General features: G+C 40.9%; 3 protein-coding genes across 4 annotated transcripts in view; 1 reads left to right on the top strand and 2 right to left on the bottom strand.

Moving 5' to 3' along the window:
* Positions 1-97: 97 nt before the first annotated feature.
* glod4 (glyoxalase domain containing 4) lies at positions 98-7,249 on the bottom strand. Its single transcript, XM_063493954.1, has 9 exons — positions 7,020-7,249; positions 6,788-6,837; positions 5,680-5,800; positions 5,432-5,576; positions 2,089-2,225; positions 1,877-1,963; positions 1,674-1,787; positions 1,506-1,592; positions 98-1,409 (listed from the first exon to the last, which is right to left on the bottom strand). Exons 1-9 carry the CDS (start codon positions 7,107-7,109, stop codon positions 1,344-1,346), a joined length of 897 nt encoding a protein of 298 aa, XP_063350024.1. The 5' UTR covers positions 7,110-7,249; the 3' UTR covers positions 98-1,343.
* A 266-nt stretch (positions 7,250-7,515) lies between these two features.
* mrm3a (mitochondrial rRNA methyltransferase 3a) lies at positions 7,516-10,015 on the top strand. Of its 2 annotated transcripts, none has more exons than XM_063493533.1 (4): positions 7,516-8,015; positions 8,545-8,789; positions 8,872-9,033; positions 9,124-10,015. In XM_063493533.1, the coding sequence occupies exons 1-4, from the start codon at positions 7,636-7,638 to the stop codon at positions 9,678-9,680; spliced, it is 1,344 nt and encodes a 447-aa protein (XP_063349603.1). In that variant the 5' UTR covers positions 7,516-7,635; the 3' UTR covers positions 9,681-10,015. The 2 variants fall into 2 exon arrangements, with proteins under 2 accessions (XP_063349603.1, XP_063349605.1); XM_063493535.1 differs by having other exon boundaries at positions 7,954-8,047.
* A 1,064-nt stretch (positions 10,016-11,079) lies between these two features.
* nxn (nucleoredoxin) overlaps positions 11,080-16,514 on the bottom strand; it is a 66,439-nt gene continuing 61,004 nt past the window's right edge. Inside the window, exon 8 of the mRNA XM_063493536.1 lies at positions 11,080-11,382. Within this exon, the coding sequence (XP_063349606.1) occupies positions 11,200-11,382 (183 nt within the window). The 3' untranslated portion in view covers positions 11,080-11,199. The remainder of the gene's footprint in view (positions 11,383-16,514) is intronic.

The following is a 16,514-nucleotide window of genomic DNA, read 5'->3' as shown; positions in this document are numbered from 1 at the left end:
CAAGTATTAATCTTTAACTAAACAGTCACACATTATTCAGCGGTTTACATCAACTTTAAACTAATTCATAAACAAGCAAGAAAAAAAAATGCACAACCTTTATTCCAGTCAGACATCAGTTTCAGAAAAACCAAATAAACAATTTATTCCCATTGTGCACACAAGTTTTAGAGTCCTCTGCCACCCCCCTCGGGAAAAAATTCTCAGGTAACATCCCTGCACCTGCCAGCCTTTTGGTCGTTTAATTGTTTGCATATATGCAAAATGCTTCAACTAATGAGGAAGAACATACAAAATCAGGCAAATTCTCCTTAATTATACATATAAAACCTTTATTTTCTATTATGCTATATGGCACATGTTTTCTAAATAAAGGTAGACATGGATAGAGTATAAAACAACAGGTTCATGTGCACAAACAACAGAACTGAAAGAGAGAACCACAGACCATGCAGATGTCATTTGGTCATTTTTGCATCTCTGTGTATCGATTTTGTCTTTGCAGTCCTTGTACATATCTGTCGTGCCTCATTTCTGTTGTTTTGTGGCTCTTTATTGGATATGTCATATTTGTAGGATAAGACCAAAAGCCCATAGAGCCTGTACATGGTGGGCCCATTGAGTAATCTGTTTTATAATTACCACAAAATAAGTTAGGAACCGTGCAAACATGTTGTTTTACTACAGCTATAAGAGGAATATGCACAGAAGGTTGGTGGAGACTCAGTAGAGGTGCAAGACCAAACTTAAGCTATGAAGTCCTGGTGATACTTTATTATGAGATTAAGTTGGCACTAACTTCTCTGTGTCCCCTTTTCGCCTAAAATAGGCGACCAGGTCTACGTTCTGGAATAGTTTGCCGCCACACACAATAACCTGTTCAACAATGAGGTCTCTCATGGTTTGGTTAAAGTCACTGTAAATGTTTTCTGTAGTTCTGTTACTTGACTGTTTACATTTGTTAGAATTTCTTTGCTTTTATTCTTTCTGATTTTTTTCAATCAATATTTTTATTACATTGACTGTTTGTTTGAGATCCATGTTTAGAATTGGATTCTTGAGACAATTTGCCTGTAAAACACTTCAGATCACATTGAAATGTCTTTTATAGATAAAACTGACTTGATGTTTTTTGCCCATCACTCAGCCTTGCTTTTAGGAAGAATATTTATTGGGAAAAAACATAACAAGTGGTCCATTACATCATCTCAGGGCACAATTGTTTTTACATAAAACAAAATGAATCTTACACTGTCAGCCTAAGGCAGATCTATGCTACAGGTGCGTTGTGCGGCATCTCATCCTCATTAACTGATGAAAACTGACAGGTCGGCTCCTCCATCTCATGCAGCAGTCTTCTGTTTGTTGTGTTCGGCAAACCATTCATCACTTTTATCTTCAGCCATAGCCTGAAAAGTGTTAAAAGGATGACAAGCATGAGAACAGTGAATATCTGACACATGCTGGATAAGCATTTGAGGGCTATGTGTTATAGTAACACCAACCTTATCAAGGAATTCATTCCCTTTGGGATCCAACATGGAAAGCTGCCTAAAGGCCTCATCTCCCACAAAACAAATCTCATGGCCATCCTAAAGCAAACATTTTACGTTTAATATTGTTAACTTAATAAATTTGACATCATTTCAGCATTATTTTGGGAACGCGCTTACAGGGTCAGCCAAAATAACCACTTCTACTGTAGCTTTTCCAGGAGTGTCCAAGCTGACCAATGGGGTGAGAATTTTCTGATTTTCCTTTTTCATCAAGGCTTCAATATCCGGCAGCTGAGGAGCGTAATAATATCTCATTATAATGTTGTTGGAAATAATTTATCTGCAAGTTGACATTAGCTGTTTAGAAAATAATAATTTACTTGCTCCCGCGGGCATGAAAACGCTATTCTCCCAAAAGCTGTTCCATGGTCAACCATCCCTCCAATGTCCCGAAGCTCCAGTTTACACTACAAAAAAATTGACACATATTACTCAGGCATCAACATAAACCACAAAACATACAATTGAAACTTCAACAATAGAACTATTTTAAACTTATCTTAGGGTTTAACGTTTAATTTCTTTGACTCACTTGACTGTCTGCAAATCCCATGAGCACAGTCTTCTTTTCCTCATTTTTGTCCATCACTTTCATCCCCAAGAGTGTGGACCAGTAGTGGGTCGATCTTTGGAGGTCTGATACCCCGAGACAAACCTTCTGCACAGGGTCTGGGAACAGATTACAGAAAGTAAGTGGTTAACAGGTTAACAGATGGGTACTTCTGTAGTCCTTTTCTACTCTATTTGAGCACTTAGAGCACTTTTTTTTTTACTGCAAGCTGCATTCAGCCATAAACACACATATTCATAAAATTGTCTCTTTTAACCTCACACACAGACACACACATACACACCGGGGCAACTCAGGGTTCAGTATCTTGCGCTAAGGATACATGCAGAGGATCAAACCACTGTGTGAACACACTACACTTGTGTGTCATTGGCTGCATATGAAAAAATAAATATATATACACTCCTGAGAACCAGCCTATTCATTTATGTCCTCCGCAATGGGCATTTGTTTTTGGTCTATATCTTTTGACTTATTTGACCTACCCTAATAAGTCCTCATGTATGAACAGAGGACATCCTGGGCTTTCCATTGATATTTAAATTCTTTGGGTGGCTTCGTTTAGCACCAAAGAGGCAGGAAATCACAAGTTCAATGGGAATATTCTTTTTTTGTCGGTTCTAAGGGAAGATATGGTTATACAGCATAAATATGGAATTTTAAATTATGTCTAAATAATGTCTTTTAAATAAGTGCATTGATATGTGAAAATTAGCAACGCTTTTATTTGTAATTTGGTATTTTATCTTATAAAATGATTCACATCATATAAACTGGCATCTGGTGTTTTGGTAATCACGCTTTATGACTGCTGGAAAGTGACTCTGGATGTGCACAAATAAACCCTTAAAAGAAATAAGATTCAGAATTGAGTTGCTATACTTTAGACCAGTGGTTCCCAAACTTTTTTTGCTGGGCCCCCCTTGTTTTACAAGAAAAATGTTCGCGCCCCCCTCCCCCCGCGCGCGCGTGCACGCGCACACGCACAAACACATCCTCCAACCACACACACCCATATTTTGCTCCATTGCGGTTTATTTCACACCTCAAACATTTAGTAAACAATTAAGCAAATACATGTAATCTGCAATAAATTACAGGTAGTAAGAAAATAAACTACCAAGTCTTTTACGCTACGTCCGCACCTACACAGGTATTTTTGAAAACGCAGCTGTTTCGTCCACACGTAAACGGCGTTTCGAATCACCGAGAACGGAGATTTTTTAAAACTCCTTTTTTGCGTTTACGTGTGGACGAGGAATACAGAGTTCGTCACGCAACGTCAAAGGTATGTGCCTTTTTTCAGGTCACGCTGTGCGCCATGTTATTGTTTACATGAGATGAATTGCAGAATGGCAGATAAGAGACAAAATACCGTTAATCTGACTATCTGCAGGTTTTACACGCTTACATAAACACACGCAGTTACTGTCCCTCCATTTAGAAAGGCAGAGGCGTCACGGTGTAATTATTTTACATGTAGTTGTTTTTTTTCCTGTGTAATAATGTTCAACATTGCTATCAATACATTTTTCAAAAAAATCCCTCTGCAAAATGGGTTCAAAAACATAAACTGTGGGATACTGTTTGTCCGTGATTTGAACCGGGGAACAAATCGTGGCAGGATCAGCCTGATATTATTTGTATCCCACTGTAACTTACTGTATAAAGAGCTAACATCTCCAAAATGTCAGGAGTAGTTAGTCGTTACAACAAGTGTTTGTGAACTAAAAATCAAGAATGTAGGATACTGTTTGTCCGTGATTTGGAGAGCCGAGCGCTGCTCCCGACGAAGGGAAAACCAATTCTGCAGGGAGACCTACCTTGGCACTTGTGCAGGTGAAACCAAAGGGAAGATATGCTTCACCAGATTTTCTAGTCTTTGGCTTAGAATGAAGTTGGTTTGGAAACATATTCAGCGATGCTTCATCTCCTGCTTTGCGTTTGTGTAGGTGCCCCGTGCTAGCAGTGTCCAAGCGTTGTTGTTTTTTTGTTTGTTTTTTTTCCCTTTTCATGCTGCGCCCCCCCTGTGGGCCCCACACTTTGGGAAGGTCTGCTTTAGACATCTGGGTCTCCTTAAAATTCTTACCCAGCACCTGCTTACACTTTTTCCACATAATTCCGGGATTAATTCTGTTGATTCTGATTCCAGCTCAGTGATCATATGCCTTTTTTTCCATACAGGATCAGAGACAGGTTTAACAGCTGTCACTAGTGAGGAAGCATCCATATGTGGAACATGTGTGGCACATGTGAGGAGATGGAAACTATTAAGCAGGTTTTGATAGATCGCTCCAACTATGTCATGGAGAGAAACCCTGTGCGATCAGAACTGTCAAGAATGGACATTACAGCCTTTTCTCTAAAGTCAATATTGAACTCTGATCAATATGAAGTTACAAAGTATTCATTTAAGTTTGTGCATACCAGACTGCATGTAAGGATTTGATCCTTGATGGAGGTTTATGAAGCAACCCCCCCCCCCCCCCCCCCCCCAAAAAAAACATTATGCCTTTGTTGCATCCAGCCTGCTAGAAACTAGGGCTGTTCGATATAACGATATATATCGAATGACGATATAAAAACGTCTCATTTTACGCTATCGTTTGTTTCGTGGTGTCGCAAAATAAACTGTTTACCGCAATATTTTTTTCATCATTTTGATGGTCACTGTAGTGGCTATATTAATTTCCTAAAGTTCTCTCTTTCTCTTATATTTAATATAACCACACTACGGATGGACAAGCGCTTGTTTTTATGCGTTGTCGTTAGCAACGACAGTAAAACCACGGCGTGTCCGCTTGTTTATTTTCCACATAAACCTTTCACAATAAAGCTCAAGATCCTGTTGAGACTTTTCAAAATAAACTGAGTCACGTGAAAGATGCAGAGTATTAACGGATGAGAAGCAAAAAAGAGCCGTCAGGTGCTAAAAAAATAAACCTTAGACTCAAACGTTAGAACAGGCTTTTCCCCGCAGCACGCTGTGTAATAAATACTCAAAGAAAACGGCGGCCGTTACAACTTATGTCTAAAAATGTATCGTTTCATGCATCGATTAAAACACTCGACTCCAGGTACACGACGCGCAGCTGGAAACACTTCATGCAAGTCGAGCTGCCCGAGATTCACAGAATTTACAGGAAGTGTTACATTTTTGTAATTTATATCGTTATATCGACGATAGATGTCTTAATATCGGGATATGAGATTTTGGTCATATCGCACAGCCCTACTAGAAACCCAAGAAAAAGAGGAAGAAGCTGAAGAAGGAGCTGGCAGATTTGACTTGTGTGACACTCACCATTAGGAGGTTGCTCTTTGTCCACCAGATAGAAATGATAGCCTCCAGGAGCCTGAGTCAGATACAGAGCCTCTCCCACCTCAGTGAGAGGCCACCCAAGACGTTTAGCATTGCTTACAGCTTGGCTCGACTGCAGAGTGATCCCCTACCATGAAAACACACGTACAAATATCCCATTACTGCCACTGTACACTGAATAACAAGAGAATCTTTTCCTGCATGCAATGTGAAAACAAACTCTCACCCACCAAGAAGTCATTGCCAAGTTTATATTCTCCCACACCATAGTTGTAGGTCAGTTCAGCAACAAAATGGTCATCCTCTGGACCAAAGCCAACCATTGTCTTGCTCCATTTCCCATCATAGGGGCTGTATGGGTAGGGGGTGAAGGCAGGTTTACCACTAGTGTATCAACATCTGCATTGTCCTGTGAAAAAATATTTGCCCTCTTCCTGATTTTGTATGTTTTGCATGTTTGTTACAGTGATATTTATTAGACCATCAAACAAATTTTAATATTAGTCAAAGATAACCTCAGTGAATTAAAAAAAATATCCCTGGCAATGTTTTTTTTTAAAAAACGAGACAGACCTAACAGAACCTGGCTGAAAAATATCTAAAAGAAACACATCATGCCATGATCTGAAACACATTTGAAAAAAAGTCACTGATAGTTCAGTTAGTGACTAACACTATCAGTGTGGAAAGCATTACAAGGCCCTTTGTATGGATTTGGGACTCCAGTAAATCATGGTGAGAGCCATTATCCACAAATGGAGAAAACTTTAAACAGTTGTGAACCTTTCCATTAGTGGCCAGCCCACCAAAATTCCTCCAGGAGTGAATTAACAACTAATCTAGTCACTAAAGAACCCAGAACAACATTTAAAGAACTGCACGTTTCCCTCGCCTCATTTAAGGTCAGTGTTCACGATTCAACAATAAGAAACAGACCAAAACACCCTAGCAAGTCTACCTCTGAATGGCTAAAAAAAAAGGGAGGGAGGGAGAGAGTCCAGACGTAAATCTGACCTTAAAGCGTTTTTTCCATGTTGGACAACCATCCATTGTGGCTGAGTTAAAACAATTCTGAAAAGAAGAATTGGTCAGAATTCCTCCACAGTGACGTGAAAGACCTTTTGACCGTTATCTTAAACGCTTGATTACAGTTCGTGCTGCCAAAGGTGGCATTTATTAGGTTTAGGGAGCAATACATAGTTTCATTAAGCCCTGATTTGTTTGACCTTGATCTGAAGCATGAAAGTGTAACAGGAAGGTGGCAAATACTTCCCCCCCCCACAGGACTTTAACTTATATACTGAGCTCAAGATTCAACTGGAGTTGTGTCTTATATACCCATTACAATTTGCCTTGCAGCCTTCATCAAACTCTTCGTGTCTTAAAACCTGAAATAAATAACAAGTAGTGAGAAAATTACAATTCAGTGATGTCCACTTCCACTTATACAATGATAACTGGAAATTTGCTCAGGTTGTGCAACCCTGAAATTATCCGACATCAGCAAAAGCTGCTAATCTACGGCGGCTTCAGTTCAATCCTACATTTAAATGGAGCTCAGAAAACTTACCTTCATGCCTAGAACATCTCTGTAAAAGGTGGCAGTTTTGGCCCTGTCACCAACTTTGAAAACAAAATGCAGCGCTCGTCTCAAAGCCATGTTTGTCTCAAAGCCACAGCCGTGCTACCTGTGGTCGTATCGATTTTTCTGTGCTCGACTGGTAATCACCAATGAACAAATAACGGGTATTTGCAAGTAAAACTATAAAACGAAAAAAAAAGCTGGATAATGTGTTACACTACGTGTCGTTATTATTAAGGCTGCTCTAGTATTAAAGCAAAGAACGGCGACTGTACGTTAAAGTACAATGTACAAAATTCACGATCCCCCCCTAACTGCTCAGGTTAATGGTTTGACCAATGTGTCATTGTTTTCTCGCGAGATTATGATCAAGCGTCAAGTTTGAAGCATCAATAAATGTAAAAAAACGGCTACTCTAGGACGAGTTTAGCAATTTGTGACATATTATGTTATTAAATAATTACATTAATAACGCCACCAAATGTGTTTGGTTTATTTTAAATTTGTAAACGCAATGTCAGCTATTAAAAGCTGGTGGCGCTAGGCGAGTTAGCTTGTATTTCTGAAACATCCTGACAGATGAGAGAAGAAGAAAGCAGGCAAAATGGCAGCGTACACAAGAAGCATGATCTGCCTGATTTCCATGATAGAACGACATGCTTTCCTAACAACCAGGAGCTGTGTCACTGTGGAATCAAAACGGTATGTACGCGGACTGAGGAGGAAACCTGTCAGAGTGCTGTTTCCTGAAAACGAGACGGGAAAAGTCATAAAGGCGCCTCAGATTCAGTCAGACGAGCCAAAGATCCAGAGGGAGACCAGGGGAAGAATCATATCTGCAGCAACACAGCATCACGAAGAGAGAAACTCTGTCAGAACGAGGACTGATGCGCAGTCAGCTACGAAACATGCTTTTACTGTGACAAAGAATGAAGTGGACGGACTGCGCTATGAGAGGGCTTCGCCTGGAGATAAAAGACTGGCGTAAGTCTCACCGAGTGAGGGCAGCAGCAGAGGTGATTCAGCCAGAGGCCATGGGCCCTGGCATACAAAACAAAAGCATAATTATTAGGAATACAGCAAGAACAAAGTTGATGTGCCGAGATGTAGTAACCACAGAGAGATAAAGCTGATGAGCAATATTATGGAGATGTGGGAAAGAGTTTTTGAAGCTTGTTTAACGAGAGAGGTGATGGTCAGTGAGCAGTACGTAGAAAAGCAGTACGAATGTGATGTTGGCTTTGAGAGAACTGATGGAGAAATATTGAGATGGTCAGAAGGAGTCAGACTGTAACTTTGTGGATCTAGAGAAATGATATGATAGGGTGCCAAGAGAGGAACTGTGTAATTTTATGAGAAGGTCAAGAACTGCAGTATGTATGTCAGGACACCCAGCTGAATGTGGCCCTCCATCAACATCTTGTCCCAAGGTAGACATAGATTTTGTAGCTGTCCTCATCCTTCTGAAGCCATTCCTTCCTTCTCCTCCTCTTTCTCCACATCTCTGCTCCAGGAGGTTAGTGAGTGTGGCTCGTTCCAGGACGTTTCGGGACCACCAGGGTAAAATCCTTCTTGAAGGCAGGCGTTTGATCTGTGACGCCCTGGATGCTGGTGCTAAACCACAGACTGTGTTCTTCAGCATGGTGGATCGACTCAGAGAGCTGCCCTTAGATAAGCTGAGAAGGGCCACACTAGTGAAAGTCAAGTTTGAGGACATCAAGCTCTGGTCTGACGTTGTAGCCCCACAGGGAGTGATCGGTAAGGGTCAGATTTTCTTTTTTGGCTCATGATGAAGCACTAATATCTCAATTATTTCTGACTCTGACCTCTTCTTCTGCAGCGATATTTTCTCGCCCAGATCCGTCACGGTTAAACTTTGCAAGTAAAGGTCACTCAGTGCCTTTGTCTCTGATATGTGACAACATCCGGGATCCTGGGAATCTCGGGACTATGCTGCGATGTGCTGCTGCTGCTGGCTGTCATAATGTCCTCCTCACAAAGGGTAGGTTTACAGTAATTATTAGAGATCAAGTTAATAATCCTGTGAAACCTTCCTTTGAATTTTGGGAACTTTGCATTTTTTTTCAAACAGGTTGTGTGGATGTTTGGGAGCCTAAAGTTCTCCGTGCAGCAATGGGCGCCCATTTCCGCCTTCCCATCTATCCCAGCCTTGACTGGGATGATGTTGAAAACCATCTCCCTAAACCTGTGACTGTCCACGTGGCTGACAGCAGTGGCAGCCCCGACAGAAGTAGAGAAGTAGAGGTTAATGTGTCTCCTGGGCCCTCCAAAGCTGGAGATTACGGCTGGGTCAGCACAAGACCCAACCGCAAAAACATGGAGTACGAGGATTACGATTCTGATTCGGACTCTGAGGATGAGGGACTCTCACTCCCCAGAGTGGACACGAAGCTGTACTATGACAGTTGGGCTCAAAGCCTAACTGCTCTTGTGATAGGTGGTGAGACGAATGGTTTGAGCCTAGAAGCAGTCCAGTTGGCAGAGAAAACTGACGGCCACAGGCTCTTTATTCCCGTTGTTCCTGATGTGGACAGCTTGAATTCTGCCATGGCAGCTAGCATCCTTCTGTTTGAGGGCAGGAAACAACTCTTAAAACTACTCCAAACATCTGGAAAGAAACGTCAATGAAAAGCTGAGAGACAGTTTCCATGATGCTCCTATTAAAGACTGAACTGAACAGAGTGTCCCATATAATACTTTTAAAAGTAAATTTGCAAACTGTTTCTGATTTATGTGAATTTGAATGTTTTCTTTCACTGCAAAAAACCCAAAACAAAAATAATACAGCATTATCTACAGATAATCCAGATTTATCTCTAAGGTTTAGGTGACTGTGAAGCACTTTGCTTGCTGGAAGGTAAGCAAAAAAAAAAGAAAAAAAGAAAAGCAGCTATTTCCTCCCTTCTAATAGTTTTCTGTTGGAGCCTTAACCAAATGTCTGCTCTTATTAAACAAAGGAAAAGTTTTTTTTGTTTTTTTATTAGCAGCTACATTGTTTATGCAAAAGTGCAGAATTTTACCCTGCTTACCAGTACAGCTGAAGGTCAGAAGTTTCTATTCCACCTGAGATTTTAGTGCATCAGCAGAAAGAGTCGAGGTACAGACTCTCCCGTAATAAATACAACATTAAGTTTGTCATTTGATCCCACACAGTTTGAACTTCTGAGAAAGGAACTGGAGCGTCACTGCACTATGCGTCTTTTCCATATTCAAGAGCTAACTTTATTGATAAAACTTAGCAGGAACAAAACTCTTGTGCTTGCCAGTGAATTTTTAATTGGTGTGAGAAGCTATGACTAAGGTAACAGGATATAAAAGGGATTTATACATTCAACTTTTAAAAAAAAGGAAAAAAAAGCCATTTTTGTGCCTCTAGAAAAAAAAAAAAAAAAAAAAAATCTGGACTTTTTCCATTAGGGGGACCTTCACAGAAAGTCCTCATAATGACTTTGAGATGAGAACCGACTAGAGATGATTTTCACTCACGTCATGACACAAGAAGACAGGGGGGTTAAAACATCAGTCACTGGTCTGTCACAAGCAAGTAGAACATGCTCTTTACTGTATGTGCACCTGTCAAACTGTGGGATATTTATTTATTTAAATAGGGCCAAGAAGGCGTACAGCTACATCCAACTCAAGTTTAGCACATTTGCACTACAGGTGAAATACAACTGTAAAAAAAAAGATGATTTTATTTATTCTTCCTTAACTTCATTCAGAAAACAAAAGTAACAAGAATCTTGCAGACAAAACAGAAAGCAAAAGATTGGCTGTATAAGTAGGTCCACTGGGTAATTCTCCGTTTTCTCTAGAAATGCCACCATGAGAGAATAAAAAAAAAAAAAATTCTGAGGCAAAAAAAAAGAAAAGAAAAGAAACAACAGAATCTCCATATATATTACTGTATGGACTATAGTCAATGCAAGGCACCACAGGAGAAAGAGGGGACTCCATGAAAGAGGAACACATCTAAAATAAAAATGCTAAAATGCCAGTAAAAAGTGAGACATCTCTCTAACAGTCAGGATTGTAGCTGGGAGAGAGAGTGGGAGCCTGGAAACTGTGAGGGGTGTAGCAATAGGTCAGGGATGGATGATGGTGTGAGTCCCATGTAATATGTCCAGTTTATACGTGGACAGTCTCTTTAGATGGGCTCCGGTTTGAGCTTTTCAGCCAGGAAGTCGCCGACAAACTGCTCCACCACGGCCGGCGTGATCTCCTCCACATCGCGAACGTACTTGGCACGGGCCGACATGTCCAGGATCGTGAGCAGAGGTGCCGCTTCGGGGAGGTTGGTGTAGTCTCGCAGAGAGTCGCTCATGTCATCCTGCAGGGAAAGAGAAGGAAGTACAGCGCTGAGTATGATTCTGCATGATAGAGCGGTACATTCCTCTCGTGCAGGAATGGTTAAGCTACAATCAGGGCCTCTGGTGGGACTCAGGCCAAAATGATACAAATCTGTCATTGCTTTGACTAAAGTAAGCCTGTGATTAAAATTGTAAAATAAAAAAATTAAAAATAAAAAAGTTTAACAGCAAAATCTTTGCTTTCTCCATCCTTTCACCACATGTTTCAAGTTTCAAATCTTGTCACGTATAGCCTCCTGACATTACAGGTTGGGATACCACAAGAAATGGAGAGGAAGATAAAAATATATAAATATATAAAGTCTTTGTTCCCTGTAGTTTTGGGTTGCTGCGAGTTCTGAACATTCTGTGTAGTGCAGGAATTCAACATTTTTTCTTTTGCATGACTTCAGTTTCACACCTCATTTAATTTATTGCACAATGTGACAACTTCAGTCTCTAAATTATTAAAGAAAAACTAGAAGAAAATATCCTCTATCGAGGCCAATGCATTTCAAAAAGACAAGTAATCTGGATTAATGCTGCACCACAAAGTGTAAGGTTCTGTACTAAGGTTCATAAAGATCAGCCTGGAAGTTTTAGCATAATTTTGGTGAGTGGGCAAATCTTACATATGATTGGCCCAACATGAGTAATCAGTCCAGAAGTTCTCTCAAGAACTGTCAGCAGTTAGAACTGCCGGTACATGTATATTAATACTTCAAACATTTTGTTTTCGTTGCTAGTTCGAGCTAAACAAATCTAGTGCTTGCTGATGACACTGTGTGCAGCGCTCCAAAGATGCATTTTAAAAGTGTAAACAGGCTCACAGTTTTATTTAAAAGGGGCTGCAAGTGAAAGAAGGCTGTGAATCCCAACTCTACTGCAGCATAAACAAACAGCTAAACCTCCGGTGTAGAAATGGCACCTAAAATGCCTGAAAATGTCCCACAAAGATCAACAAGATTGCAAGTGATGCAGTTCTGTACATGGCATGGGGATGTCTTGTTGGGAGATAAGAGGGAGCTTTTATACTGGCCACATTTGCTGACATGGCATTTGAAGTACAACCAAAAACCTGGAGGAGACACTCTAGACATTTCCGTACTCCACAGCGGTTCACACTTCAGAAAACGAGGACAGCGCCCTGCACTTGAACTATGCCACCCTGTAAAATCCAGAACTGCTTGGCACCATTTATTAATGCACACTTCTTGAAAGAGAATATGAGAAACTCTTCTCTGCCATCTTCCTGCAGGCGGCCTGCCCAGGGAGACCACAGAGCCGCTCCTTAGTCACACATCCTGCTGCGTAGAAAGACAGGAAGGACCCCGGTGGGGGTCCAGAAGCATCCCTCCTTTATCAAAAGCTCACCCACATCAGATTTGACTCCCATCGCAGAGCATATTAATGTTAGCGGGAGATGGAGCAGTGCAGATTTGAGAGGGAGTGTGTTAAAAATACATTGCTGCTGGGTGTATAGTGGGGATTCCAGTTTGAGTTCTTTCCAGTTGTTTTAAAACAGCTTCACCATTTTTTAGCCTGAGGCTTGATGTCACCTTTCACCCCTTAACAAGTCAGGATTACAACCTCTGTACCCAGAGATTATAGATATGAATCACTACGGGGAGAAGGCAAGCAGCAACTTTCAAACAAGCTTGAGAGGGCCATCAATTATTGAGGCTGAACATGAAATCACAGTTTCGTAATTCAGCTTAAAGTTCCAGCTGCGAGCGCTTCGGCAACCGGCATTCCTGCCTGGACAGAGATCCATTATTCTCGGCGAATGAATTTCATGTGTTGGGTTTAGCGAGGTCACATAGTTCTCTTAAATGCGTACAGCTAATATACTAATATCATTTGCAACATTTTCCTCATCCTCATGACACGATGGCCCAGCTTCTCCTCAGCTTAGCTTGCTGGCTCAGCGGGAGAGCCTCAAAGATTAAAGATCACTTCCATATGGCAAAGATTTAGTTTCAAATGCAGAACATACAAGGAAAGGCCAGAGGGTGGCACTGCAACAAAGAGCTGGACTTAAAATAAAGGCCTCTGATGCTGTTAGTTACTGATTTATGTGACAGAGTGAGTTAAGTGGAACAAAGTCAACGATATCGCAACTTTGGATGGATTTCCTGCTTCATGTGATACTCCCCGAAGTTCAATTTGTTGTCTCTTCTTTGTTATCAGAGGATCCGCAGCTACTCTTGTTAAATGGATCAAACCCCACAATGAGCCCTCAGACTTTTCATTAAATAGCTGCACCGCTACCTAAAAAGGATAAGTATGCCAAGATGAAGTCCGTGACCTCTACTTTGCAAAACTGCTAACAGATGGAACAGATGAATTGAAGTGTGGTATTTTGTTATAGGCAGCTAACTTCCTCTGAATAGAGCCCATTTTATTATGCTGCAAATCACCGTACATCGACTACTTAATGCTCACAGATGTAAGCTGTCACTAAGGACAATGTTGTTACGAGAGAAATATTGCTTAATTCTCCGACTACAAATAAAAGCTCTTGCTTGCAGGCTCACTTGCAGCCATACGAAGCGTAGATTATAGATCATCTGTAAAGAAACCACAACGAGAGAAACTCCAAAATCCATCACTGCGACCTTTTCAGCATTTTCGATATGAGAAGATGTAATCTCTGCAACAGTCTTCACCTCCGTGCATTTTTTTTTTTTTTGTGGCTTTTGGCTTGCGGAAACTGCTTCTCACGAGGTGCAGTCATTTCAGAGGGGCCCCCCGCCCTCTGCAGCTCAGCCGAGAACAAAAAAAAGAAAAAGACAAAGGGCCTCTCTGCTGTAACCCACACTCACAGCTGTGATAAGGCTCAGCTTGTGTTTACTGTGTGGGACCTGCTGGGTCGTGCCAGGCTCGTTCTGATTACTGATGCATTGTGGCATTTCACAGACAGACATCGACCATCTGATAAGGATTCAGCTGATAATGATGAACCCAGCCACTCACCCCTGAGCTGGGGTTGTGTCCATCTCACAGGTCACCTTTGATGTCCTGAGAAAAAGTCGTCATTGTCATAGATATATCTACCTTATACTGCTGAAATTTAAAACATTTTTACCTGGTGCACAGATAAATAAATAAAAAAAAATCCAACAGATTAATTTTTCTACACAGTTACAGCAATGTGCAAAAAATTTCAAAATTTCAGTATATTGATTCGCCCATTTCCCATTTTCCCTGCAAAATGTAAAGAAATGAGGGGTGTCTCAAGACTTATACACAGTACTATACCTTGAGATGGAAAAAAAGTTATAACTTAAACTCTCAGTCAATGCAATAATTGTGTTCCATTTGGCCTGTAACTGTGGCTACGTCCACACTAGCCCGGATAGATTTGTCTGAAAACGCTCCGCGTCCACACTAGCGTTTTCAGTCGTTTTCACAGAGTTGCGCGTCCACATTGAAACGTCTGAAAACGCTTACGTCCCAGTACTGCGCATGCGTGAAAAACAAGCAGCTTGGACCTGCCTCATTTCTGTCTGTCGTTTATTTACTTTCCTGATCTGTGAAACGTCGCGGCAAAATGTTGAGTAAAAGCACCGAGTTTTTTTTAAATGGACTAACAATGAGTTGGAGTTGTTGCTGCGAGTAACACACACGTACAAAGTTGCAAAAGCGAGTGCGAGTTAAAGAATTTGAAGAAAAGCTATCTGGAGCATGTACTGACTGATATTAATCTCTAATAGGGCTGTTAAAATTGAGAGCAAACAAAACAACTGCTGTATAATGCCCTTCGCTATATTTGTTTAATTGGTCACATGACTGCATCATATGACTAACATACGTCATCGTTTTAGGAAGTCTCCGTTTTCGCTGTGGACGGGAGGCCAAAACTGAGAGAAAACGATTAGTTTTCAAACAAAAATGCATTAGTGTGGACGTAGCCTGTTAGTAGCTAACAAGCTAGATAAACACACAATCGCTAAATATCACAGGCCTTTATCTTCCTTTTTGATGTTCAGCTGTGTGCTTTGTTAATATTTGCATGAGGTAATTTTCTGCAATACCCGCATAGATAAAATACTGTTCCTGTGAATGCTTACATGCTTACACACATGTAAAGTTACCGGTCATCCATTTAGAAACATGGAGGCATAAGATCGAGCTTTGGACATCTCTACTACAACACAGACTTTTTCACAACCCAGAGCCCTCGTCTACATCGCTGAATGAGACCTGCTTGGGTCACTAGCTGGTAAGATAATTAAGCATAACCCTTCTGACTGGCCGGTTAGGTTATTATATCCCCACTTGTTGCTTTTGCTTGACACCTCACCGCAGAAACAGAAAAAGCAAAAACAAACAAAACCCCATATACATTTGTTACTAGCTAAGGCCATATAACAATAGAGTGCCTTGAATGGCCAGTTGAGGCTGACCCCAAAAATGAACCCACTGTGCAGAAGGTCATTTTTTAAAACATAAGTAATCTCTTTAAAATTTTATTAAGGCTTAAGGCAAAAACCGAGGCATTATCCTCGAGGGACCACCACTGTTATACTATTGATCTGTATAAACATGTTGGACCACAGTATGACCTTGTCTTTCCACTAACATGATCCAAATGTGCATATGTGAAGCTTTTACATTTTACATTAAAACATAATGAATGCGAAAGAAACTGCCAGTGTGCTACGATTTGAATAAATGCAGTACCAGAGTGGTTATGCAACCCACTATAATCTCAAAGTCAAAGCAATCATCCTGTTTAGGGACACGCACACACACAAATCAAGCAGGCAAAAACAAAGCTTTGAAGAGCAGAATCAGTCACTTCTGGCTGCCACAAAAGTCTATTAAATTCTTATGTGACTGGATAATACTGCTCAAGTTCATTTTGCATGCAAGAGCCAGAACGCAGCAGAAGTTAAAGAACAAAAGATCTTTCATTCTGCGATTATAAATCAGAATACTGTACTACCCTGTGGCGTATGTTTTTTTACAGTTGGGTAAGAAGATCCTGTATCATTCAGCTCAGACTGGCCTCCCCCCTGAGGGGCTGCCAACATACTGCTGTCTCATGGACACAGAAAACCCAGCAGCTGGTCTGGCAGAGAAGTGTGTGCCTACCAGGGCAAACACA

Source organism: Pelmatolapia mariae, linkage group LG14, assembly GCF_036321145.2.
Source record: "Pelmatolapia mariae isolate MD_Pm_ZW linkage group LG14, Pm_UMD_F_2, whole genome shotgun sequence".
In the NCBI taxonomy this organism is placed as follows: domain Eukaryota; kingdom Metazoa; phylum Chordata; class Actinopteri; order Cichliformes; family Cichlidae; genus Pelmatolapia; species Pelmatolapia mariae.
This window is presented reverse-complemented; position numbering and strand designations above follow the sequence as displayed.